At 40.4% G+C, this 27,035-nt stretch overlaps 2 protein-coding genes across 9 annotated transcripts in view; one reads left to right on the top strand and one right to left on the bottom strand.

Annotated features, from left to right (window-relative positions):
- Nucleotides 2,881-4,927, top strand: LOC110392422. The gene is made up of 2 exons (XM_021384666.1): nt 2,881-3,481; nt 3,643-4,927. Exon 2 carries the CDS (start codon nt 3,722-3,724, stop codon nt 4,781-4,783), a length of 1,062 nt encoding a protein of 353 aa, XP_021240341.1. The 5' UTR covers nt 2,881-3,481; nt 3,643-3,721; the 3' UTR covers nt 4,784-4,927.
- The window catches only part of LOC110396017 (solute carrier organic anion transporter family member 1A2-like), a 50,738-nt gene continuing 35,807 nt past the window's right edge, over nt 12,105-27,035 (bottom strand). For 7 of the 8 annotated variants that reach the window (XM_021391280.1, XM_021391247.1, XM_021391300.1 and 4 more), the window contains 12 exons: nt 26,208-26,340; nt 24,684-24,790; nt 21,726-21,872; nt 21,339-21,437; nt 20,610-20,843; nt 19,071-19,235; nt 17,267-17,462; nt 16,425-16,590; nt 15,538-15,722; nt 14,938-15,002; nt 13,702-13,819; nt 12,105-12,829 (listed from right to left, as the gene is read on the bottom strand). In XM_021391280.1, the coding sequence (XP_021246955.1) occupies nt 12,682-12,829; nt 13,702-13,819; nt 14,938-15,002; nt 15,538-15,722; nt 16,425-16,590; nt 17,267-17,462; nt 19,071-19,235; nt 20,610-20,843; nt 21,339-21,437; nt 21,726-21,872; nt 24,684-24,790; nt 26,208-26,340 (1,763 nt within the window). In that variant the 3' untranslated portion in view covers nt 12,105-12,681. The remainder of the gene's footprint in view (nt 12,830-13,701; nt 13,820-14,937; nt 15,003-15,537; nt 15,723-16,424; nt 16,591-17,266; nt 17,463-19,070; nt 19,236-20,609; nt 20,844-21,338; nt 21,438-21,725; nt 21,873-24,683; nt 24,791-26,207; nt 26,341-27,035) is intronic. The other variant, XM_021391310.1, reaches the window with a different exon arrangement.

The raw sequence follows: 27,035 nt of genomic DNA on the forward strand, positions 1-27,035 counted from the left end.
CTTTATGTCTGAGAGCATTGTCCAAATGCTGCTTGAACTCCGGCAGCCTGGGGACATGACCACTGCCCTCAGGAGCCTGTTCCATGCCCACCACTCTCTGTTGAAGAACCTTTTCCTAACACCCACCTGAACCTCTCTGACACAGCTCCATCCTTCACCCGGTGGCAGTGCTGGGCCTGATGCATCCTGGGGTACAGTTGGCCTTCCTGGCTATAATACAAGGTTGAAATGAAAAAGTTCAGTTTAAGCATAGACATCTATTTCATGACCCTATGAAAAACACTTAGCATGAAAAAGAAAAAAAAAAAAAAAAAAAAAAGGTCCTTAAAAGCAGAATATCCAGATAATTAAAATAAAGAACAAAAATGAAGTAATTCTGACCAGCTTTTTAAAGCAGCATGATTCATTTCACAAACCCTAAACCAATGAGATCTAAAATTACAATTTAGAAAGCAGTTCATTTTAAAATCTCAATACTTTCCAGCCATCATCAAGATATTAAATGACATGAGTGCAGCACACAGCATGGAGGAAAGAGCAGGAGAAAAACACAGTAATTAAGTATCCATCTAATGTAAAACTTTACAGCTAATAGTAGTGATTCTAGAGGGTCTGGTTTAAGCATTCACATAAAGGTTTAAAAAGTTACTTCATTCACAATCTTTGAAGAACATGCCAAACATTCATATACCAGGTAGGATGTCTGCCAACACTTTGCCCTTGAAAACGTTCAGATCTGGCCTAAAGGACCATACTGTACTGTCCTGGCTCTTCAGTTCATTTTGGTCTTTTCAGGTCTCCATGCATTTCATGTGCAGAACCAACTGCTCTACATGACACCTGCAGGACTTGATGTGACCAGTCACGTGAGAAGGAAAAAAAAAAAGCTGAATGGAAAGGACACAGAGATAAGGTTAGGTCCACAATGAAGCCCCTGCACAGGCACAAACTGCAACATAGGAAGTCCCATCAGAACACAAGGAAGAACTTTTTTGCTGTGGAGGTGACACAGCACTGAACAGGCTGCCCAAGAGGTTGTGGAGTCTCCTTCTCTGGAGATATTCAAGACATACCTGAAAACTTTGCTATGCAACCTACTGTAGGGAATCTACTTTAGCACGGAGTTGGACTAGATGATCTCCAACCCCTACAATTCTGTGATTTTGTGTAAGGTGTTCAGTCTTCCTCTTGACACCAATTTTTCCTCTCCAGAAATGTGCACAGAGGATTTGGGCTTGCTATGCTAAGCTACTGCGTGATCTTATTTTAGTAATTCTAGCTCCTTTAGGTCCAGAGAGAATAAACAGACAAAGATGCAAGTGGTAAAATCATTTCAGAGTGCTCTTTTATGAAAATATTCTCCTGTAAAACATTATTAGGCATCTGTTCTCAGGCCTCCTGCAAAATTAGTGCAATCTAATAATGCAGTCCAAGAATTTTCTCCCTAGCCATCATATAAAACCTTCCTCTGATGTTGTGTGCCAACATCATAAAATACGAGATGTTACTTTCAGAGCATTCCTCACAACAGCAGCGGAAGGGGTGTGTTATTGATCACTTCAAATTGTAAGACTGATAGTATGTGTATGATCATGCTGAAAACGATGGTATTAATCTTAGAGGAATAGACACAAAAAATCATTTCAAGTCATATAATTTCTAGTAATATGTGCTGTGTGTGCCTTTGAATTTAGATATAACTTGTGCTATTAGCTGTGCTTGAATTATTTGGTCTACTGAAAAACAAGAGGTTATCTCAAAAATGTGGGAAATTATCTACATGACAACGGGCACGTTTACTTGGACGTGCTGGACTCTTGAGTTGTCCTTGATGCCTTGGAACAAGTAACTTGCAAGAACAGCAGGAAGCAAAGCGCTGGGAAAAGCAGAAACTTTGAAACAGCAAAAGCATACAGAGACTTGCTCAAGCCAACCAATCAAATAACGCCATGTTGCAGCACGCTTTTCACAAATGCATAAAAGTCTTATTGTTCTATCAATAAACGAATCACTTGCCTAACCATATTGGTATTGTCTTGTGATCTCCGGCGTGCGTGCTGCGACACAAAAAAATCAGGTATTTGTCAGTTTTTTGTCAGACTAGTCAGTGTTAATGCATGACTTCTAGTCCAAATCTCTAGCAGATGCTGGATCAGTGCTTTAACGTCAGTGAGGGAATCACTGATCTGTTGTATTCCACACTTACAAACAAACACCATGGCTTTTGGATAACCCAGACAAACATACTGGGGATGCTTTCGAAATTTCTGAAGTAGAGTATGACCAGTGACAGCCTTCAGAAGAAGGATGTACAACTTCAGTGCATGCCACTGGAAATCACCTTTTACAAGTATTTTGCTATATTAAAAATAAGCTTAATAAAACAAGGGGAGAAATTAGCTTCTGAAAATCACCCCCCCCCCTTTTTTTTTCTTTTCTGTAGGAGATCTATATTATAAAGAAAATAACTCTGTGGAAGATTATGACAAAATCCATCAGTAGCAGTGTATGTCTCAAGCTGAGATCCCTATAAACTTCAGCTCAGAGTGGGATCTGCCTACTGCATGCACCCTCTCAGTGGGAGACCAAAATGTGCCTGAGCCAGTGGGTGAGGAGGTGTGAGCCCTCTCTAAGAAAGGAGCAGGACTTCCATGTGCCGTACTGACCTCGTGAAAAAAAAGGCCAGCATTTCCAGACAGCTCAGGAGATAAACATTCTACCAGGCAAAAAAAAAAAAATACCTGACGTGTGTAAAAAAGATCAAATTTTAAAAAACCCTATTATTAAATTGGATGAGAAAATCTATATTAAGAGAGAAAATGAACACAACAGAATGGCTGTGAAATACTGGGAAAAGTTCCAAGAAAATAAAATTAACAGACTATAAACAGATCTCTAGAGGAGCAATGGAACTCATGCCACCAATGTTATTGAATTGGACTTGACAAACATTACTAAGTATTTGCCAAGAAATATTGTTTTATTGTCAATTGAGAATAAAATTGATCTTATGAGCTCAATTTAAAAACAAAAGAAGAGCTACACCAACACAATTAGGAGTGAAAATAGAGGTCCAGACACTATGTCACTCCCATCAACACTGCTTGCAATCTGCAGTGAGAGCACCTTATAAAAAGACAGTAGTCGCTGTGACTGACGGCAGAAGACTAAAGGGGAAGCTGTGGGCAGAGTGCTGTGGGGGCACAAGGACTGCGGTGACATCACTGAGCAACAGGCTGTGATGCCATCCAGCTTTGGGCGCTGGCAGAGCCTGGACCAGTCACTCTCGTGCCTGGACTCCTGCCGAGCAGCTGTGTGAGGCCTGGAGGTGCAACGAGGATTTGACTTGTGTGTTGGGCTGTGCCCTGGAGACTGCGGGCAGCTAATCTCAGTGCCCATCTCTACAGCCATCACCTGTAATTCCCTGGTCTGCTTGGGTCAGGCAGCCAGGGCCCCATGCGGTGCATGTGCAGCAGCACAGGTGAGACGGGTGGGGACACATCCGCCAGGGTGGCAGTAGGGTGAGTGCTGGGACGAGGGAAGCTGCCAGGGCCAGGGATGGAGTCTGACCCTGTGTGAGGGCATGGGGCAGCAGAGGCATGGGGCAGGGAATGACTGTGGTGGCCTTTCTCCTTCTTGCAGTGCACAGCTTCCACCACTGAGGCGCTGGTGAGGGAGAGTGATTCATCTTCACTCCCCATTAGGCCTCAGCGTGAAGACCATGGCAGCAGAAGAGGCGTGGACATGTCCCATCTGCCGTGACGTGCAAAAGGACATTGCCTACGCAGTACCGTGCCGTCACGCATTCTGCCTCGGCTGCATCCTGCGGTGGGCCAAGCAGAAAGAGACCTGCCCGCTCTGCAGGAGGACAGTGGCTGTCGTTAAGGTTGCTGCGTGGGACGACGACGACGACCTGGATTTCATCATCCGTCCCCCAGCACCACCAGTACCTGCCTGCTTCCAGGCAGGCATCGTTCCCATCCACAGCCCCCACCACCATGCACCATCCCCTCCACCCTTTCTGCTGCTAACAGAGGAGCAGGAGGCTGTGGAGGCGGAGGACGGGCGTACGGTGGGCGGTCTCCTGCTCGAGGTCTGGGCAGCCCTGTTCAGGCAGCACCGGGAGATCCTCGACCCCGTGCTGCCCTGGCTGCGCCAGGAGCTGCAAGACATCTTTGGGACACAGTGGTGGGAGGCAATGGCTGCCGAGAACCTCATCCTGAACGCCCTGTGTGACATCGGGCTGGACAGCGAGGCCCTGATCCAGCTGCTGCGGCCTGCCCTGGGACACAGAGTGGAGACGCTCATCCGAGGACTTGTGGACACCATCGTGAGCCGGTGGGGTGAGGAGGCCCACGGGCAGCTGGGCCTCCAGGGCATCCACGTGTCTGGAGGGCAGGAGGAGGGCCCTGCAGCCAGGGGGCAGGAGGACAGCTCTGTGGCCGCCCCTGGCCCCACAGCCTCCCCACAAGGGACCCTCGTGTCGAGGCCTGGACCCATTGGCAGCACTGGAAGTCCCAACAGGGAGGAGCAGCCCAGCACACCAGAGGCTGTCCTTCCTGGGGATCCCAGTCACCCCCATGCTGCACGCATCCCGAGGGAACACGAGGAGCCCCATGAGGAGACGGAGCAGGTGGCAGCAGCAGGTCCCTCTGCCCAGGGCAGCAGCCCCTCCGCTCCTGGCCACTCGCCTGTGAGGGCCCGGCGGCTCCATAAGAGGAGGGCTGGCAGTGACCTGGACCCACAGCAGCCCTGCAAGAGGCCGCCCCCTCGGAAGCACTAACAGGGATTACACTTTAATTGAAAAAATAAAGTGGAAAAAAAAAGGTTACACAGAGTCACAGAGTTTTATGGGTTAGAAGGGACCTCTACAGAGACCATCATGTTAAACCCCACTCCCCTCCTAAAGCAGGTTCCCTACTGTAGGTTTCACAGGAAGATGTCTCTTTATTTTAAAAAAAAATTAAAAAGATTATTCCACAGTGTCTTGTATTTACTCAAAACAGAGCTGGGACTGCCACATGCACATTACTTCTTTCTCCCCCTTTGCCAGTCCATCACCAAGAAACCATAGTTTATGCAAATTATTTTGTCTTTAGGTATCACAGAGCTCTAAATGATTTGGTTTTGCTGAGGAGCTGTTTTGAATAGATTAATGATTAACACCCTCGTCAAGTAGAAAAAGAAGCTGATTTTAGAAGCACTTGCAAATGCATCCATTCTAATTACCAATGTCATTAGAATGGGTATATTTGGACTGGGCACTGGGTTTTAAGATGTTATTCAAAAGATACTTGAAACACATGTGGGTACCCATTCATTCTGAAACTCTTTTTAAATGTAATGTGACAGCTGTAAATCAACAACAGTGAACCTTAAATCGTTAAATAAAGAAGCATGCAGATTTAAGACATAGAACAACACTCAAAATAGGCATCAGTTCTGGAATTGCATCTGCTAAACAGACATACTCTGGTCTGCAGAAATTTCTAGGAAAGAAAGAGAACATGGTAGACAAATAAGAAGCATTCAATCTTTACATGGAAAAAAAACCCACAAAAATAAGTGATTGCTGGTCAGATTCTGATGTGTTTACTCATACTTAATACTATTCTCTCTGTGCAAGTTTTGATTCAATAGCAGTACTTGCAGAATGTTATTCAGCATGAGAATATCAAAACTGGTTCTGGAAAACAGCTACGTGAAAGGTACTCGAATTGCCAGTAAGGATGCCGTACTGCAACAAATGCTGAGCATGCTCTTCTCCCATTGACTTCTCCCTGTGCACAGGAGCTGGCAACCTACTATAAGTAGCTGACACAGGATCAGGCAATACATAACAAAAGAGCAGGAAAGTCAAGAAAACAGCTTTCAACCCATGAACCTAATTCAGTGTGAATCCTGTGCTGACATGACTGAGGATGGAAAGAAATAGAGTTCTTCGTGCTTCTCCACGCAAACTGCATGTCAAACCTAAAAATTTGTGCATTTGTTTGGTTTTGTTTCCAAACGGTATATATATTTATACAGAAGTTTGAATAGATAGCCTGTTCTTTTCAGGCTAATCTGAAAAAGTAAACTTGATTCACAACTTACATTTCCAAACACAGAAACAAGCTTTTACCTGGAGTGTTTTTCTCCTTTGGAGATTATACCCTTCTTTTGCCTAATTTATCTAGAGGCTTTTTCATTGCATTCTTAGAGAATCCTGCATGGAGCGGGCTCAGTGCACTGAGAATTCAGACAAGCAAGAAGAGCGAAGAAACAACTCTGCTGCTCTGTGCATCCCCTGCCAGAGTCAGAACAGCAACTCTGTATCTGTGCAGCCTGCTATGATGACCACTGGCTTACCACACTATGCAGAAATATCAACTCTTCCACACAAGCACTTCCCCCAGCCATCCAGCTTTCTGGATGAAACAACTCAGAAAGAGCTAGTTTCCTGTGATCACTGTGCTCTATCTGATACTGCAGGCACAAGACATAAATTAAATATGGTGCGTTCACCAGCTGGGGATCTGGGACCTTAAATAGTAACCTTTCTCCTTAACAGCCATATACAATCTAATGTACCACAGGAAGCCAAAGCACTGGGCCTGATCCTCCATTGTAAATCCAGTGCTACAGTACTCCTTTCTCCCCTATTCTCCCTCGCCACCTTTATTTATTTATTTATTTATTTTAATGCAACTATTTGTGCAAATAAATATGGCAAGGCTGGGCGCTCACCATGTTTTCTTTTCCAGCATCCTGAGTGGCTGGCACAGGCTGAGTTTTAAGAATCTAACTGAGGTCATCTACACCATTCCCCTGCAATAGGACCTGTGCCTTTGTGGTTCCAGTTTGGCCGCAGTATTAAAATCACTTAAATATACGGCAGAAAGTTTTTCTGTGTGTCATGGATTTCTTTGGGATTTATCAGCCCGTACTGCAGAAGCAAAACAACTCTCCCACACATACTAGACTCCTCATATCAGGTTGGATATTAGGAAAAATTTCTTGTCAGAAGGACTGGTTAGGCATTGGAACAGACTGCTCAGGGAGGTGGTAGGTTCAAAAGCCCCGGAGATGTTCAAGAAACATGTGGATGTGGCACTGAGGGACATGGTTAGTGCGCAGGATGGGAATGGGTTGATGGTTGGACCAGTTGATCTTAGTGGACTTTTCAAGCCTTAATGATTCTAAGATTCTTTCTCCAGACATTTACTGAAGTAATAATTCTTCTTTAACAATATCTCTGTCTGCTGCTATGGAGGAGTGTAGTATCAAGTTTACAATGTTCATACAGAAATAAATGAAATAAAGGATTTGGAGAAACCTAAGATTGTCTATACATATCACTACCTTTGCTAACTAATAGAGAAAAACCTAAATTGGACCAGAAGGTCTCTGTGAGGAAATCTCCTAACCGTATCCCACCAGGCTTTGCCTAACCTGAAGACACAACCAGACAAATTAACAGAGAAAGCTGGAAACAGTGAAAACATTTGCGTTTAGTGTGTTTGAACTTAGAAATAACTTCTCTGCCACCCTGAAGAGGATTTCAGAGTCCAGACTTCTACATAGAAAAAGAAATTAAAATGACAGAAGTGTTGCTCCACAGACTTCACTGTAAGGGTTTTGTTCCTGATTGTACCAGCTCTTAGTAGACTCTGTCTGCTAAATTGAAATGCCTGAAAAATAAATCAGTGTATAAACAATACAAGTTATCTGTTTATATGTGTGCATGTGTGTGCGTACATCCTTGATAGGAACATTTCTGTTCCAGTCCTAAATGGAAGTAAAGCACAAAGTAGCAGCAGAAATGTTGCAAATACTGTTATCCAATGATTCAGATCCACCAGGAAGAATGTTGAGAGGTACAGTGCAGTACTTGGTTGAAAACTAAAGCAAATACATAAATAAATCAAAAGCAGGGATCATGACTGCTTAGAAAGTTTTTTGAAATTCCAGAAATTTCTGTTGAAACTTAAGATTTTTTAAAATATGCTTCTGTCTTCATTCCAGAAAGTTTTCTTGAGATCAGTTTACCACCCACAGAAGAAATAAAAGTTCTGTGCCAGGCAGCATGCAGCTGCTTGCACTCTGGCTTCCAGGGAGCTCCCTTGAAACAATAGTAACAGCAAAGGTACGGAATGAACTGGACCACTTTGTTTTCCATTCATCTTAAATAAGATTGTTTTTTTCAAACCCATCTTGGAGCTGTTTAAATGATAACATTACAAAGGTAGGCAGCCTTTGTGAAATAGCTTTCACAATAACAAGCCTTTGTAATCAACTTTTGCACCATCGTACTGGACTTTCTGCCCACAAGGTAAGGGCCTTCCCCTCATACTGTCCAGGCTGTAAGGATCCAGCAAGATGCCACCTGTAGCACATGTAGACATGTCTACCCTGAGCATCTGCTGTCTGCACTCCATAAGCACCTCTCTTGGAAATGAGCAGTCATATATCACACTTCCAGCATGGGCTTATCCTCAGGAGACAATAGATATTGCAGTGCCTAAGATTTCGCCTTTGAGTGGGATCTACTGATTTTTTCACCTGTTATTTAAATCCCTTATAAGCAATCTATGGTATTGCCTCCCTAAACAAAGCACGAGAGAGGCAATTACCTAGTAATCTTTCACATTCTCAAAGAAAGTCCTAAACACAATGGAGGTTCAAAATCCTAACCAGCATAACAGGGAACACTGTATGCCTAATTAAGAATGGAAGAAACTAACAACAAGTCTGTAGAAATAAAAAAGCAACAGTAACCAAGAACCTGCTGCTGGGTGTATCCAGTTTTTATCATGTGACCAAATTTAAATAAAATAAAAAGAGTTTTTGTGTTCCAAATCATACCTCAAGTACGATCAGAGTGTTCCTCCCTCCACCCCCACAGGCTGAGTTAGTTCTGAGAGGTTTACTTGGATTAAAAGAACCTGCAGGGAGGAGGTATCTGCTAAAACTCAACCTGAGATAGAAAGAATAAAGAAGCAACCTACCATTTGCTGTAGAAAAAAGAAAGCGAACTTGAACAGCCAGCAAGACTCATCCAAAACTGTAATGTTCATATATTCAGAAGTAATACATGTTTCATTGAGTGCAAAATGCTAGAAAAATTTACAATATGCATACAGTTTCTGTGCTGTTGTCTTTAAAATCTCTCTCAGATGGTTGCATTGGTCATACTGCCAGAAAAACATCAAGTGTATGTTTTTCAGTGTCCAGTAGCATCTATAGCCAGCATCTCATCTTCCTCCTGATGGGCCTAAGAACAAAATTCACCTCATAGGCTCACTTCACTGAGTTGAAACTTTGTTGGCAAATCATACTGTGAAATCCACCTTCCCAGTTCCCAGACACTTGAAAAAGAAACATACTGCCTATTTTCATTAATTTGATATGGGACTTAATCAATTCAAACTTTCATATGCTACTATTTTATAAATAACAACAACAACAACAAAACAGCAAACTAACAAAAAAACTAACTTCACACAGCCTCTTTTACTGGCATTGTTGTCATTTGTGCCTTGTGTTATCCACAGTGCTGATACAAGTTGTGGAGCTTGAACCACCAAACCAGGATCAGCCCAAGCTTACAAGCACAGGGTATACCATCTGAGTACCTACTGCAACCCACAGAGCAAGTGGCTTCTGTTCAAAGGAACATCACAACAATGGCAATTGGGTGTCAGTCTTTAAATCTCCAGTGTCATCTGCTTAAACAGTAAGTATCAGTGAGGCCGTTCATTTTTATACCAAGCACACAAGGTATATGCTTCCTGAACTGAGGTCAGCACTCTCAGAACTTAGAAGGATTAAGCCTAAGGTTTGGATTTACATTTGAAGGATAGCTCGAGGAATATTTTTCTAAACTCCCAATCTAATCCTAGAACACTTGTTATACCAAACACATCGTATCGTAAAGGTTTTATGACAATTACTTTGGAATGATCTGTACTCTCCATTTCCTGGCTTTGCCCTGCAGAAGTAATGCTCTCACCTTTCACTTATGCCAAGAAACCTCTCTACCATACCATCACTCAGCCAGCACCTTCTGAGCAGATAAACAGATCGAATAGCAGGCTAATGATTTCAAAGCACCTGGGGAAGGTGGCCTGTAACACTGCCACATTCTCAGGCAAAGGAACTGGAACAACTGAAAGGAAAATAAATGCATGTGCTAAAAGACTAAATTGGAGACTTTCTTATCCGCTTCCTTCCATTTCAAAGCACAGTGAGTTAACTAGGCCTGACTCTTTGGCAGCAGTCCATTTCAATGGCACAGATTTGTCTACCTAACAAGGCCCTTTTGTTTGCTACAGCTGTGAAACCTCAGTGCACTGTATCTTTCCAGTTTCCCATGTTACCCTGGCACCAAACTATGCCAATGCCTGCAAAATACTTCTAGCTGCAGATTTGAGGGAATATAATACCCAATACGAGTTGAATTATGGTTTTCAGTAAATTCCCCAGAGCAGCAAGAGCCATGCTTAAAATCAGCTGTGCTTCAAACACTAATGAGGCCCCTGGAAGACCTAGGCATAACTGAGGAGTGCATGCTCTGCTCTGTCACAAACTGCATCACATTTTTCTTTTCCATTCCCTTCCCCTTCCTCAGATTACCCTGTTGGGGTTGTCCAGTCCAGAGGACTGAGAGCAACCTCACTGCTCTCTGCAGTTCCCTGAGGAGAGGAAGAAGAGGGAGGTTCTGGACTCTGCTCCTGGTACAGACAACAGGAGGGGAACAACACAAAGCTGCTCCACAAGAGTGTCAGACTGCACACAGGGGAAAATGTTCTTTACTATTAGGGCAGTCAAACACTGGAACACGCTCTCCAGAGAGATGGTTGATTTCCCATGCCTGTCAGTGCTCAAGAGGTATTTGGATAATGCTAGCTTTTGGCTAGCCCTGAAGTGCAGTCAGACTTGATGATGTTTGAAAGTCCCTTCCAACGGAACTATTCTGTTCTGTTCTGTTCTGTTCTGTTCTCTTCTCTTCTCTTCTCTTCCATTCCATTCCATTCCATTCCATTCCATTCCATTCCATTCCATTCCATTCCATTCCATTCCATTGCCTACCTTTTCAGCTCCATTAGTTGATGCAGACAGGGGCTGTGACCTATCTTTCCAAAATAACAGATTGAAAGAAAGTAGCGTATTTGAAGAAACTTTAAACTCTGGAGATAAACGCGTGCTTTATGGAAGTACATTGATCTTCTGTCTTTGATTTGGTGAGGGACTGGTGAAATTCCAAGCACATACACACATGGTGTTAATAAGATACCCCAAGGCAAAAGAGAATATAACCTAAGGTAACTACATTGAGAAAATGTACTTCCTGCTATCCTGTGGCTTCAAAATGTCCCAGGTGGATAAAATGGCAGTGAATCCATGTCACGGAGACTAAATAGGCAGGAAACACTTGCAGCTACCAGAGTTTTAGTGCATGGAATAGACCAATTGGTCTATAGCACAGAGTTCAGATGAAGAAACTCCCTTCATGCCCTATGCAGTAGGGAATAATAATCAGGGCTGGGGGGTTTTTTTGTTGTTGTTTTTATTTGATTATTTGGTTGGTTTGGGTTTTGGACTTCCAACAGCTGTAATCAAGTGGCTTAAGAAGTTCTTCCGTGGCCATTTGCAAACAGACCTAAGGTCCTCTGCACTGGACCAAACATTCAGCTAAACATGTACACACTGTACTCAACCAAATAGACATCTAATGAGACATACGCCCTGCAGCACAGTGTTCTGTATGGGTTTTCTCCTGAGATATTTAAGATCTATCAGGGCAGTGGCTTGCTGATGCTGAACACCAAATGGGTACTACATTCAGTATAGCATCTCATCTGACAGAAATAGAAGTTGAACAAAGACAAGGGTAACTACTGCTTTGTATCATTCAAATAATAGTTTGACTAGACATGAGAAGGTATAGGATTTAGCAGACACCAATGTGATGGGAAAAATACTTGCAAGTATCATTCATTATTCTCCGTGTATGAGTTATCTTCTAGAGTGAATGCAACTGAAGTGACAAATCCTGATAACTTTTCCTTGTCCATGCTCTATGCAAACCTTAAAATATCACCATAGTACAGCACTTTTTTTAAAATTGTTTTTTATTTGTATTTGTTATTACCGCAGCACATGTCATAAACTAAGTTCCCAGTATATTGACCACCTACACTGCACAGAATACCATACAGACCTTGCTTGAAAAAACTGACAACATTATAAGTTCATGAAAAACTCCCCCAAAAAGCTTCATGTCTTGTCTACAGTCAATGAGATAGGCTGTGGCAGAAGCCATTGAAGAATTCCAGGACAAAATCTAGCATCACTGGAGTCAGTTGCAAAACTCTCACTACCTTCAATGAAACCAGGATTGAAACTGTATGCGTCTGCTTTGTACTCCTTTGCTCATATGACTCAAACCTGGCATTTCGTAAGTTTTCTTATTTCTACTCCTTGTAACTTTGAACCAAACACAACTTTCCTATAACTCCTGTTTATGAACTGATAATAATATGAGAATATAATTAGGGTGTGACTTTGTGAAAATCTATTAATCTCTGTCCAGAAGTTCACTAATTAAAATAAGAAATCTTTCACAAGGATTTGTCCAAAATTTACACTGCAAGGTTTTTTCACAATATATCCTGCTTTGAAATACTATTTCAATGCTTATTGTTCTTTATCCTGCAGTTCTACTGGTGCATTTAATGAGACGTTGCGTTCAGACGTAAGTTTCTTCTTTAAAATAAAGAGAGTTATTACACTTGGGATAAAAGACACTCCACGTAATAATGCTGGCAGGCCAAGGTAGATCCACCTGAAATAAAAGGCGCATTTTGTGAAATATGAATATTCATGAAAAAAGAGCTAAATTGGTCAGCATACATCCTATTGTGATAATTGCTTTAAAGCTGGTGCCCCTATCCTGAATCTCAAGGAAGATGAAGCAATACTAGAAAAAAGAATTTATCAGTGGCAGTGAAGTGGCTATTTACATCACCCAATTCCAGGCAACTAATTTAACCAGATAAGTCAGCCACTTTGTCTCCCTATAGATTTCGCTGTAGGGGAAAAGAGAAAGAGCCCTGAAAAGGACACCTTAGACCACTGGAGTAAAACTTCTGGGTACTCATGTATTAGCCTTCTTCTTTCAAAACCAACCTCTACACAGTATTATATGGAATTAGTCTGAGGCCATTAGTTCAACAATTCCTGCAGTGCTTCCTGAAGGACTAGAAAAGGTATGAAACTTAGTAGTTTGGATCAAATTCCAACTTGTGCAACTATATAACATCTAAATTTCCCCTAGAAGCAAATTCAAGTACTATTTCAATCATTTTCTTTTCAAATATAGTGTATGAAAAGCCAATATATATCTGACATTTTTCTCCCAAGAGCTTAATGCCTTTAGGTCTTTTTATCAGAATTTAGAGTTTTAGGTCTGTTCTCCTGAAAGACTGTGAGTGAATGGAATTATGGTAACAGAACATTCCTGGTCAAAGGGTGTTCCAGTGTCTGTGACAAAGGTTGCACTCAGCAAACGAAGCCAACCCAAAGAAATTTATTTTGTCAAATTTCTAACACAGGATCAGTGCGTCTACTACAAAAAGAAAGAGAGCACACAATTGCACCTATGTGCATTTAATAATACAGCAAGGAGGAAAAATGAGTATAAATTAGAAAATATACCTATATTTGACAATGTCGTACATCCGACATGCTCCTTCTCCACCACAAGACTTAGTACCCCATTTCATGCATGTGGTATCTATCAAAGCTCCAAAAAAAATGGGAGATGGAATTCCAGCTAAAAAGGATATTAGCAATGTTTTAGTGAATCACATTTTTTTTTTCTGATTAGCAAATACACCAAAGAACCTATACGGTTTCTCATCTACTCCGCCTGTTCTGTCCTCTTTCAGCATGAACTATGTTTTCTATATTCCTTATGTTCCCTCTTCTTCCTTATTCACCTACCTTGAACAAAAGATTTTATTTCCTGTTGCATGTTCAGCAATATATTCATTAAAATATGGTCTGTCACTAACAACAAAACTCAACATTTTCTCTCATCAGTGACCATAAATGTTGTGTTCAGTGTTGGCAAGAGCAAAAGAATATAGATGGCTTTCAGATGTGCACCAGACCTAGTCAGTCTATTCCCCAATATATGAGGGCTGCTCTGAAAATAATTCCTCCTGTTTTATTCTGTTAGTCCGTGATGCTAGAGGTGGATGCTGGTGGTATGGCAGTAGAGGCTGAACCCTCCCACCAATATTCCCTTACATTTTATTTCTGTGTGACAAATGGCAGCAGAGGGGCAGTCTGACAAAATGGCATCTGACATGGAAGTGCATGAAGCAAAGGTGTGGCACTGAATTCTTTCATAAGGAAAAAATGACACCCACTGACATTCATTAACTCCTGCTGAACGTTTATAGGGAGCAAACAGTGGATGTGAGCACAGTGAGGTGGTGGGTGGTGCGTTTCAGCAATGGTGACAGCAATGTGAAAGACAAGTCATGTTCCAAACAGCCATGCAGATGTTTACAAGCATGGCATGCAGGCTCTAGTCCATTGCTGGTGAAAATGCATGGTTAATGGCAGGGGCTATGTTGAAAAATAGTGTTTTGTATTTGAGAATTTTCTCTATCAAACAGTGTTATTGTGTTCTTTGGATCTGTTGTACTTTCCATGGAAATAAATAGGAGGCATTACTTTTGGAACTATCTATGCAAATAAATGACTGTTCTCATTTCCAGTGTTGCTAGAAGAAGGTTAGGGTTAAAAAGTAAAAATGTTTCCTGTTCAAAGGCACTATACAGAAGTATACTCCTGTGTCATGGCCTTATGGGTTCTGGTGTGATCCATATCTAACTGCAGCAGACCTAATTATGCTTTCTGAAGTGTGTTAGCTTTTCTTACCAAGTACTCTTGCAGCTAGTTCATGGATACCCACTCCAAGGGACTTTTCTTCAGGCTTTAGAGACCTGTATTGTAATTATATTGTAAACAGATCAACAGAGGTGACCTTAAAAATATAAATACTTTCATTTTTTCTTTTCTCTTTGATCAAGTCTTTCATCACATTAGATCCAAACCATTCTTATTAGAGAACAGTTTGAAAGAGTTTGTTATCCTCATTAGATGACATTCCTTAACTATGACTGCCAAATCACAAAAGGAAAAGCTATTTTTCCTGTATCATCCACTTGGACGGAGGCCAGCATGAAGTCCAAGAAGGTAAAGTGGCTTAATCAACATCATGTTGACATCACCAGTAAAGAAATGGGTATTACACACCCCTACATTCACTGAGGGTACAGCTGATACCCAGAAGTAACATCAGTTTAAAACTGAGCAAATTTAGCACAACACTAAACCTTAATAAAGCACAGAAAGGACATAATAGCTTTTTTTTCTTCCTCCGTCCGTACACAAATCAAAAACTTTTAATTCCTGGAGCTATCTGACGAAGAGTAAAAAGTCCTGTAGGTTTTCTAAGATAAAGACATTGTACTGTACCTTATTAAGACCATGTACCCAGGCATTGCTGCTAAGGAAAAAATGAAGCTGCCGACTAATTGCAGTATTAAAAAATAATGAAGCATCTTGTCACAGTTTTCTCCTCTGTCACATTGGCCCAGAATTGCAGAGGCATTTTGAAATGAAAATGCTGAGGTTGCAACACAGGTGCAATTCTCAAATACCTGCCAAAAGAGTGTTTTAATCACACAGACTTGTCAAAACTCACACATTGAGAATGACATTCACACATTTGGCACCTCGCTCACTCTTCCTGCTCCTGAGTATATTGCACACATGCAGCGCTGTGCTGTGGCCTCTCAATCAGTCTGCCAGGCAGAGGTCCAATCTGTGGTGTGTGGGGTTAGAGGCAGGGAGGGAGCTACATTGCTTTTACATAGCTGGCACTACACTTCCTCAAGAAGGCCATGATCAAATGAGCTGTTGTATTTCCAGTACTGCCTGCTTACATGGCTCTTCCACTGCCATTAGATCTGATCCTCTTTTTCATAACCAATACTTGGCTTTTTTTTTTTTTCTAATTTATAGGAGAAAGAGAGGATTAAATCCATGCAATAGACCTTCATTTTGAATGAAATGTTCTTGTGCACTCAGGATTCCAATTTGCCATACTTTGAAAATAATTTCTCACTCTATTTTAAGATCCCTTCAATTGTAAGAAAAGGAGCGTTCTACACTATATTCCTTAATTTACATTTAATATAATTTTCATATTCTATTTGGAATTTCTGATTCTATCCAATGAATTTGTCCAACTCTACTTATTACCTTACAAATTGAAGTAAATGTACATCCCCCTATACTGGTATGGCAATTTATCACCTACTGTGTTTCATAGCTACAGCACAACAGAATTGATGTTTTACCACACTTTTTCCAGTTCCTGTTGAGGCCTTACACCCAGCCAGACAAGACGACACATAAGTGATTCCATTGTTTGCACAAACTGGGTCCCACACTTTAAGTGTGCAATCACAATCTCTGTTGCAGTCAGCAAGTAGAGTATTTTCTGCATATGACAATTGATCTATTCTGAAATACATTTAGAAGACGAGGAAATATCTTAGTAACAAAATAACTATAGCAACCCTTTGAAATGCTTATTATTCTATTCTAGCTTAAGGGTTGATACAATCCTACATACTCCTGTCCAGGACTCTGAATGAAGAGTCATGCCTTTCTATCTTTCCATAGGATGTTATGTTATATTATATTAGTCACAGTATACCATGTTACGTTATATTATGTTATGCTACCTATTAATAGGTAGGTGTGCATAACCTACAGATTTTTTTCATCTGTGGTATGCATGTTCCTGATTGCCTCAAAGTATTAAATAAAAGTGCATATGCATTTTCCAGACACATGATTCACTCATGATTAATGGCAGGCTGCAAATCAAGAAACTGCAGATAAGATATCCTCTGACAATTTGTTAGAAATAAAAGACCAGTGAAGTTAAAGAAAGTTTTAGTTTCCCTCTGTAATTCTGAAATGGCATTGATGTATATTTGATTTGATGAACATCTTACTTTTACCTGCTGTTACTTGGCTTGAATGTATAATGAAATTAGTCAAAGAATTAATTTGAATGTGCAGCTGTATGAGAATGGAAACTAAAATGTACCTAGCTCTTTTTTCTCAAAACTGTGGAGTCCCTGGCTAATTCTTGGCAAGAAAAATCCAGGTTGCACCTCAAAGAACATACCCTTCATAGGAAACCGTTAGGCCAGCAACTGGTGAAGTGTCACAGATAGTCCAAAAGGCAATAAAGTATAGAAGGTAATCCAGAAAAGTTACCCAACATGCTATATGCGCAGCCTGGTAGGTATTTATCTTGAATTTCTTCATGAATAAGCCTCCAAAAAAGTACCCAAGGCATATAATTGGTATGTTGTAAACACCTATTCAAAAAAGTAAAACATCCATGTTAAAATAAAGAAGGAGAGCATCAAAACTACTTGTAAGGGACAACTGTTTGGCAATGACTCGTATAGCTCCTATGACTGAGTAGTTTAACTAAAGTCAGAAATGGTACTCTACTAGGTGTATTTGCACACCTAAATAATCTTCTAAAGTCAACAGCAGCTGTGAACTGCTAGGAGAGCTGGACTGAAAAGATTCAATGGAAAACTGACATCTGCAGTTGCAATGTAATTCTAGCACACATACAAAACAAAGTTTCGGTACAGTCTCCCTAGTTGAGAGAGAAGCTCAATGGGAGCAGATCTTGGAGCAAGCTGAGCATCATGGAAGGAAGGAATAGACATTAACAGACATTTCTGTATGAGATTACTGAACTCTTCTCAGCTGTTGGATACCTTAATGAAGAAAATTGTGACTGAAGGACATTCAGGAACTTGTTTTACAACATCACCATATTGTTTTTAGGCATTGCTCAAGGCAATGTTGGTTCTGTAACAATCCTTGGCTGTCAGTAGGCCTGGAGGGTGTGAGGAAAGGGGAAGATTATGGAATGTGACAGAGGATTCTCTCAAAGTACTATGTATTTAGATGCAGAAAGCAGCTTGTCTGAAGAAAAAAAAAATCCAACAATGATAGCTTTGTGAATGAACAATTTCAAAACACTGACAACGGGGAATTATAGTAATACTCATAAAGTCTGGGACATTCTGTGTTTCAGAGATTAAATAAATTATGTGGTTGCTGTGGAATATAAGCACTGAGTTAAGGAACAGAAGTATGGCTAGATGTATTTTAAGATTTTCCCTCTATAATGACTAGATAAATTCTGATCTAATTAAGCCAGTGCAGTTAAACAAGAGAAGACTGAGAACTTAAGAATAAAAAGAGGAGCTGTAAGAAGGCTGTAACACTTTCAGGGTATTTGCTTTGTGCCAAAAAGCTGTTAGTGTTGCCATTACTATTTCCAAATGTACACCACCTTCTTGTCCTCACTCATAGAAAAAAAGACAAGCTCATAAAGAGACGCAAAAAGACAGGCATTTGATCCATTTCTTTCCATGGAGTCCTGCATGTGAAAGAGGATCTGTTGGTGTCAGAAGGCTCAAGAACATCAGAAGAGTGGAGATGATGGAAAGCTTTGAACTTCACTGGCAATTTTAGCTGTACATACATTCAACCCATCTGTGTCTTAAGAGTGTTGACAGTGTCATTTCCATGAACATGAGATCTACCCTCTACTTTAAAGTATACTTTTAAACAAAGATTGTATAACTATTGGTACCCCATGCATTCTTAGTGTTAATTAAAATTACCACTCTGAGATCAGTGGTTTAAGATTTACATCAGCTGGACTTTCTGGCACAATTCAACAGATGGGAAAGGGATTATTGAATTCTTGACAGAAAATTAGGAGATTCTTAGCAGAAAATGCATGACTATTTAAAAATGCTTTGTAGCGTGGAATCTGTCATTCATAGAAGCATTTTCCCATAATATGTATATGTGTGCATATACACATGAATATATATCTGTAAAAATACAGAATTTTAACAGAGATATAGTAGAACAGAATGAAGGAAATTTACCAATTAAAAAGATGGCATCTGATGCAGATTTTCCAAATTGCTGTTCCAAATATTTAGGCATGAAGGATATCATGCCAATGAAGGCGCTGAACTGTAGCACAGATATAACTATAAATAACATATAAACTGAGTTGCGAAGCAAAGCCTTGAGGAATGGGATGAAATCTGGAATGAAATAATGTAATGAGTTAGTATGATGCTTTATGAAATGAATCATACATTGTTCAGTGTCACTAAGGGGAAGAAGAGGGGAATGTGGTCCTTAACTGGATCAGGATAATTCTTGTGCTTTGCCAGACACCACAGATGAAAGATTTATTTGTTAGTCCAGGCTACCCCAACATGTTTCTTCTACCCAGAGGTAACCTCACATACACTTATCTCCAGTGAGGCTACTGCTTATGAAAATCACAGTAACAATTTGATCGTGAAACTTTCAGATTTTTTAGCTTTTCAGTGTCTGAACTTTGCACTTATGGACTCACAGCAGGAGCTACTCCACTACCTTTCCTGCTGCTTACCTCAGCCTATGCCCTAAAGCATTCACCAAAATCCTTTTTCTGCACCTGCCAGGTGAAGGGACTACAAGGGGGACTACATGTGGCAGATACGTGATTACTGTCTTTGGTTTTTACAAGTGTTATTAGCAATATGGCAGAAAAGGTCTGAAAAGGGAAGTGACTGCTGTTATTCCCCAAAGTCTGCATTTTCCAGTCTTCAGCCAAGTAAAACACTGAGAAACTAATTTATACTTTCTCTGAGTAATGTCTTTTCTCTGTGTAATGCCTATTAATTATCTAAACCAGAAAACACAAAAAAACAAACCAAAAAAATCCTCTTTTTCTAATATTCTCTATTAACTGATGTGCTGAGCTAATGTCAGGAAACTACAGTTAAACAAGAACTTCTGCAAAACAATGATGATAGTTCATCTATGCACTTATATTTTCAGCTAGCACAAAAAATACAAAAAGATTTTAAAAAATAGCTTCCTGCAGGTATATAGCTTCCCAGGTTTATAGATCTGAAAAACCATAGATGTGAATGTTGCTAACAGTAACATGAATAAATGTAAATCAAATAGGTTTTTGTTTAACAGCCATGAAACATTTATGAGACACTTAAGCACCTGTCTATTCCCTTTGTGGCATTAAGTTGGACTCAAGAATTGCACAAGACTTGTGCTGCTTTCCTGCTTTGCTACTCAGTGAATGTGAGGTACAAGCAACTAATATCTGCAGCTGATTCAAAGCTCACCAAGGTGTAGTATTTTTAACCAGATTTCAGTGCATTAATCCTGGAAGGAAGAAAAGCTACAGATCTATTTACATCTGAAATGCAGGAAAGAGAAAGGGGTGAATTCAGATCCTGAATCTATGAATCTTTCCGCCTCTGTGAAGAGACAGTTTAAATGCTTGCTCAAATTCTTTGTACTACAGAGGGTAGAAAATCATAGCATGCATTCCATACCTTGGACCTGCGTGTTGTTCACACCTTAAGGACAAAACTAAGACAAAAATAAAAAATGGTATAACTTGCCTTTAGCAATTTCATACATGGTCTGTTTGGCTTCCTTTTGTTCATTTTCTTCCAGTAGTACTCCTATCTTTTTATATGTCTCCTCGGATTCATTGTTTTCCCCTTCCTTCACAAGTGACCTGGGCAAAAACCAAAAAGGTAGCCCTGCGAGAAAATTCACTAATGCACAAATCAAAATGCCCAGCCACCATGCTCCAACCCAGCGGACATCAGCAGGTGTTATAGTTAGGTCTCCTAAAAAAGAAACAAAAAAAAAGAACCAATGGCATCTCAGGTTAGCTTACAAATAATTTTGCTTTCATTCTTTGTTTTTCTGGTCACCTCTGATGTGATTTATTAAAAGCGCTTTAAACATTTAAAATGAAGCTGATAAAAGAGAACAAATATTCTCCAATCTTCTTTTTTGCTTATTCATCTAGCAAATTTCATCATTTCAACCGTTTTTGCTTAATTAATTTTAGCTTTTTCCTATGTTAAGCCAGATAATGCAGTCATTCATCAAATAATTTACATGCAGATTCATTCATGTATATGTGAACTCAGGGATTTTATGGGATTGAATATTACATTTGCTTCTTCCATCCTAAAAGAAACCAGCAAATTAAAATGAATACACTTCATATTTGAAAATAAACACCTTTTTTTGCTGGTTGATACACCATTATGCCTACTGATTTACATAAAAGATTTTATATATTCAATGTAAGATTTTATGTATTAATCCATCACCTGCATCTACGGATTCCAGATCAACAAACAGTTTTGCACAGAATGATGACAACAAGTAACCAAGAAAGGGGCCAATTACTGTTGCAGTATGTAGACAACCTAGAATATGAAAGGAGAAAGCATACAAAATCAAAACACAGACATAAATATTTTCTTGAAATAATTATGGATGCTTAGGATAGCTTTACTCAATAAACATTCAGAGCTAAAAATGACCTTATTTCAACAAATAGTTAAATTACGAGTTCTACACTACCATTGTTTCATTTCAATTCAATTCAAACTTCATTGTTTAAATGCAGTAATGTCTTTCTTCTCTCTTCTTCACTTTTGTTCATTTTCATGTTTGTTTAGCGGAGGGGAATTAGCGTGATAGGATAGGTTTACCCTGGTAGAAAGGTGAATTCTCTGTTTTGGCAAAATCCTCCAAATACGAAATGCCTAAAGGCACAATGGGAGTTTCACCCATTCCTCGTATTAAGTTTCCAACCATCACAAATACCCACAGCAAGGACCCAGGCTCCTTTTCACACTCTGTGAATAGAATAAGAAGCCAGAATTAATGCTTTTATTATACCAGTTATGTTCTAGAGATGAAGACAGACAACTGACAAACAGTGTAAACTATGATTAGTAGATTGGTCCTGTCAAATATGGAAATAAATAGTTGTTATACTCAAAAGGCTCCAGAATGAAAAGAAGCTGTTGCACTCTCTGGAGTAGAGTTTAAATCCCTTCTGTCTCCATGCCACACCTTGTCTAAACACCTGGCAGTCCAATCACTGCATAAACTAAGACTCTTCCTGTACTCACTTCCCTCCTCAAAACTGCCATTTCCCTGACAGTTGAAAGAAAAACACCTTTAATAACTGTGATGTAGGGATAAACTTGTCTTGTCTTACAGATGAAGGTCCTTCCAGCATCCCTTTCTGTTTCAAGATTAATGCTAACCTGCCTTACAGTGAGGCAGGTCTCCAGACATTTAATGCCATGCAAGCAAATCCCTGGAATGGCAATAATAATATATATTTGCTAGGTAAAACTGCTATTTTTATCTCACACTAATATTATGCCATGTGTTTTCATATCAAATTAAAAAGCAGCATGGACGCTTATATCTACATTTTTCATCCAGAAAGAAAAAAAAAGCTCATTTTAAAAGGTTTTCTTGCCAGTTCATAGCATGTCTCTGCATGTATCAATTTACTATGGTCAAGTTGCTGAGGTCTCGTATGGGACATGTTTTGGATACTGGAAATAAAACACTTTGTTTCAACTTTTTAAAGTTAGCCATTAAAAAAATAATAAATTGCTAGAATTGATTTCTTAAATGAGAGCAGTTTACTTCAGAAAAAAAGAACAGTAAGGATGTATTCCTTTTCAGATTTTTCTACAATATTCCTATGAAAGGTATTTCATCTTTCTTCAAGTTTATGTCATAATTAGTGATGCAGTAAAGACCAAGATTTCAACGGTCTCCTGTAGAATCATAGAATTATGGAATCATTAAGGTTGGAAATGACCTCTAAGATCATCTAGTCCAACCATCCACTTACCACAAATATTAACCACTAAACCATGTCCCTCAATGCAACGTCTACCCTTCTCCTGAACACCTCCAGGAACAGTGACTCCACCACCTTCCCGGACAGCCTGTTCCAGTGCCTGACCTCTCTTTTTGAGAATAGGCTTTTCCCAATATCCAAACAGAGCCTCCCCTGATGCAACTTAAGGCCATTACCTCTAATCCTATCAGTAGTTACATGGGAGAAGAGGTCAAACCCTACCTCATTAGAACCTCCTTTCAGGTTGTTGTAGTCTTGGCCACCTGGGCACACTGCTGTCTCATGTTCAGCTGAGCACTGACTAGCACCCCCAGATCCTTCTCCTTCACACAGCGTTCCAGACATTCTGCCCCAAGCATTGCACAGGGTTGCTGTGAACAAAGTGCAGGACCCAGCACTTGATCTTGTTGAAGATCATCCCATCGGCCTCAGCCCATCCATCCAGCCTGCCCAGATCCCTCCACAGGGCCTTCTTACCCCTCAGACAGATCAACACTTCCTCCCAACTTGGTGTCATTTGCAAACTTACTGAGGGTGCACTCAATTCCCTTGTCAAGGTCATCAATAAAGATATTCTTAAAAGTGCCAGCACCAATACTGACCCCCTGGGGAACACCACTCGTGACCAATCACCAGCTGGATTTAATTCCATTCACCACCACTCTCTGGGCCTGGCCCTCCAGCCAGTTCTTTACCCAGCAAAGAGTGTACCTGTCCAAGCCAGCTTCTCCAGGAGAAGATTTATTTGAGTAGTCTTTTTTAAAGATTCAGGTAATTGTTGGATAAAGGCCATGCACTACCATTTGACTATGAGAATACTGTATGAAAGTTCATACCATACTTCCTCATTTCACAGTGAGGTGCCACCATTTGCTTCCAAGAAAGCAACAGCAGTGCAGAAGTAGTGTTGTTCTGCCCTTGCATGAAATGAAATTCCTGAACTTTCTAGCTTCTTTGTCTTCTTTCAAACTGATAGCTGGATTCAGATTGATAGCTCTAATTTACTAAAGTTGATAAGCCTCCAGAAAAGCATATAGAGAGTAAATTCCTCAGAGAATTAAGCAAGGCCTCTGTAGTCTCCCCAGAGAAGCTACCAAGGAAGCCTAGACAGTTCAGACTAAATGCTTCCTTCTGATGTAGTTGAATACCAGAGAGATTAATCCCATCCTCATTGTGAGGATTTAATGTTGTCTGTCTCTTTTGACTTCATGGTAGTTACTTTTATGCCAATAATATTGCTAGTGCACATGCATGTTTCAGTCTCTCAGTCAAGTTTCAGCCAATTTTGTATTATTTTCCCTTTTCTTTAAAAAGATTTGGGAGCTCCTTTTTTTTCGTTCTATCTACATTTTTCATTACTTTATATCTTGTGTGGTACAGTAAAAAAAAAAAAAGATCCTAGTGCCTTCTACCCATTGTCCAATTAATAGTTTCCCACCTCCTCACAGTGTCATAGTATTTCAAGTTTCAAAAAAGGAACATTTCTGAGAATAATCTCATGTTATATTTCCCTGAAGTGGAATGACAAGGATGTTAACCAAGCTGTTTGGAAGCTGTGGAAACTGCATGAAAAGGAGCTACAGCATTGGAGTCACAGGCTAAGAGAGAACAAGGCTAGAAAATTTCCTGAACTCTAGTTTTCCTGCCTGCAGAAAGTATTGAACAAAAATAGGACCTTGAAAAAATAAATAAACAAAAGCAAGCTAATAAAAAAATACTATTTACTTAAATACTATAAAAACTGAGTGGAATTTAGTAAAAGACATAGGAAATGGCATACCTGTTGATGGTTCCTCTGTAGGTAAAGAGAATAAGCTTTGGTTAGCATGGCACAGAGGCACGACTGAAGAATTTTCCTGTGGTGAAATGCTGCTTTCAATATGATACCTGTTTGAATCAAAGTAAAACATATACAGATTGAGAACAAATACATCAGGAGCACCTCATAAATCTGTTTCATGAAGCCACCTAGAAGAGGAGCGTGCAGCTACAGAAAGAAGGAAAGCCACTTCAAAAGTTAACTCAGTATTTGTAACAAATCAGACTAGGAACAAAAGAACTGTATCAAGAAGCCAACCCAGTGTTTGATCCAGACAGTTAGTTACCTAGTCTCTGACGTAATTGTGTAACAGATGTTTCAGGAGAAGATGATGAAATACCCTAACGAAATCCCTTATATCATTTTTTTCCCCTCTTCTCCCTACATTCTAATCCAATTTACACTCTAAGCAGAGGGTGCCACGAGGGCTGTTACACCACATTGGGTGTAACAAGAGTAGAGGGCCTTATTTTCTCAAAAATAAATTTCACGGATTAGAATTAAGAAAAGGCTAAATTATTAATTTGTTAAGACATGAAAAAAAAAAGTGAGAAAGGGGTTAAAGAATCATTATGGTCTGTAAAGGCCTTGCCAACCCAGAGTTTAGGTTTGATCTCTCATCCAGGCTCCAGACCAAAGGCATCTGAAAAATCATCTTGTATTGCGTATTCAAGCAGATAAGGCGCAGTAGTGCAGTGTGACTGCATTGTATCTTCAGAAAGTCCACGCAAGTGGTAGTACAAGAAGTAAGACAAGGCACAGCAAGGCAAGGCAAGGCAAGGTGCCCAACAGAGGGGTGACTGTCCTCAGGAATGATTGCTGACTTTTGAAGCCAACTCAGAAGCAAAGCAATCACAGTTGCTCTGCAACTGTTTTATCACAGTCATGCACAGCAACACCTCACTCATTAAGCCATCACATTCCAGTGGGAGGAGTTGCATATAAGGATGCATGTAAGGATCACAGAAGCTGTTGTGATTTAACCAAATGTGGCAGCAGCTCCAGCCCAGGGCTGCTCCTGCGGGGCCCTCTGTGGGCTGCAGCTCCTTCGGCCCCATCCTCTGCTTCACCACAGGCTGCTCCATGGTAGCATGGGGAAATCTGCTCCATTTGGTGCCCACGGGCTGCAGGAGGACTTCCTACTCTACCATGGGCCTCTCCTGAGCTGTAGAAAGCTTCTGCTCCATGCCTCGAGCACCTCCTGCCCTTCTTGGTGCCTGCAGGGCTGCCTCTCTCCTATTTCTCACTCCTCTCTCCCAGCTGCTGTTGCACAGCAGTTTTTCCCTTCCTTAACTCTGCTCCCTCAGAGACACAACTGGAGTCATTGCTGGCTCAGCCAGCCCTGGCAGCAGCAGGTCCCTTTTGGAGCTACTGGAGCTATCTGAGATGGCGCAGCTCCTGTTATATTCTCACAGAGGCTACCCTACTGCCTTCCCTCTGCTAACAAAGCCTTGCCCCATAAGCCCAATACACCAAAATACTTACCTTCCAAATAGGAAATGAGGAAATGATGTCAAAAGACAGCCAAATGCAAAAACTGTGCAGCCCAAAGCAATTATTTTGGGTCTGTGAAACCTTCCTCCAAAGTAGCTCACAAATGCTATCAGCAGCAGGTTACCTGCAAAAAGAACCTGGTTCGTATTTACAAAGGCATTCTTTTACCTTTCAAAGTCTAAGAACAATTTTCGTTATATGTTGTTAGCTCAACATCCATTACTCCCCCTGTCCTATAAATACTGTAACTAGATAGGGAACTGGCTAAGTGGTGCAGTAATGCCCTTCTATCTGTGATATACTTCTGGAAGACTTACACCACATGGGAAGAGCTTGAGAACAGGAGGGAGAATGGAACAGAGATTATGGTGGAAGAGGAGGTTTTTGACCACACCTTTTCAGAGAAGAAGTTTCTTACAACTTTACATTGAGATTAGGCCCAGGACTGCAAAATGAGAGCTGCTTTGGGAAGTTATTCTCCTGGGAAATTCTACTTAGCAATGTGTGGGAAACTATATATTCAGAAGTATATATTCAAGTGTTTCTGTACTGAAAACAATAAGCATAAGATGACATTCCAAGAAAAGAGGAATAATAAATTGATATTAACTTCAGTAATAGTTTAAGATGAATAAAAAAATTTGTAACTAGTGCCATTTAAAAATTCAAATGAGATAAAAAAACCTGGAATCTCTCCTCCTCTACTTTCAGTGTGCAACTAAGAGATGTCTGAAGTCTCATACTGTGAGTTAGGTCCTGCAACAATAAAAATTTACCAACTGTACAACGACTAATTCTGTGATCTTTTTGTCAAAACAA

The sequence above is a fragment of the Numida meleagris genome, chromosome 1, assembly GCF_002078875.1.
Source record: "Numida meleagris isolate 19003 breed g44 Domestic line chromosome 1, NumMel1.0, whole genome shotgun sequence".
In the NCBI taxonomy this organism is placed as follows: Eukaryota; Metazoa; Chordata; class Aves; order Galliformes; family Numididae; genus Numida; species Numida meleagris.

What these genes read in the sequence shown, in the direction of transcription:
- LOC110392422 (XM_021384666.1), top strand. Translation starts at nt 3,722, where the DNA reads ATGGCAGCAGAAGAGGCGTGGACATGTCCCATCTGCCGTGACGTGCAA.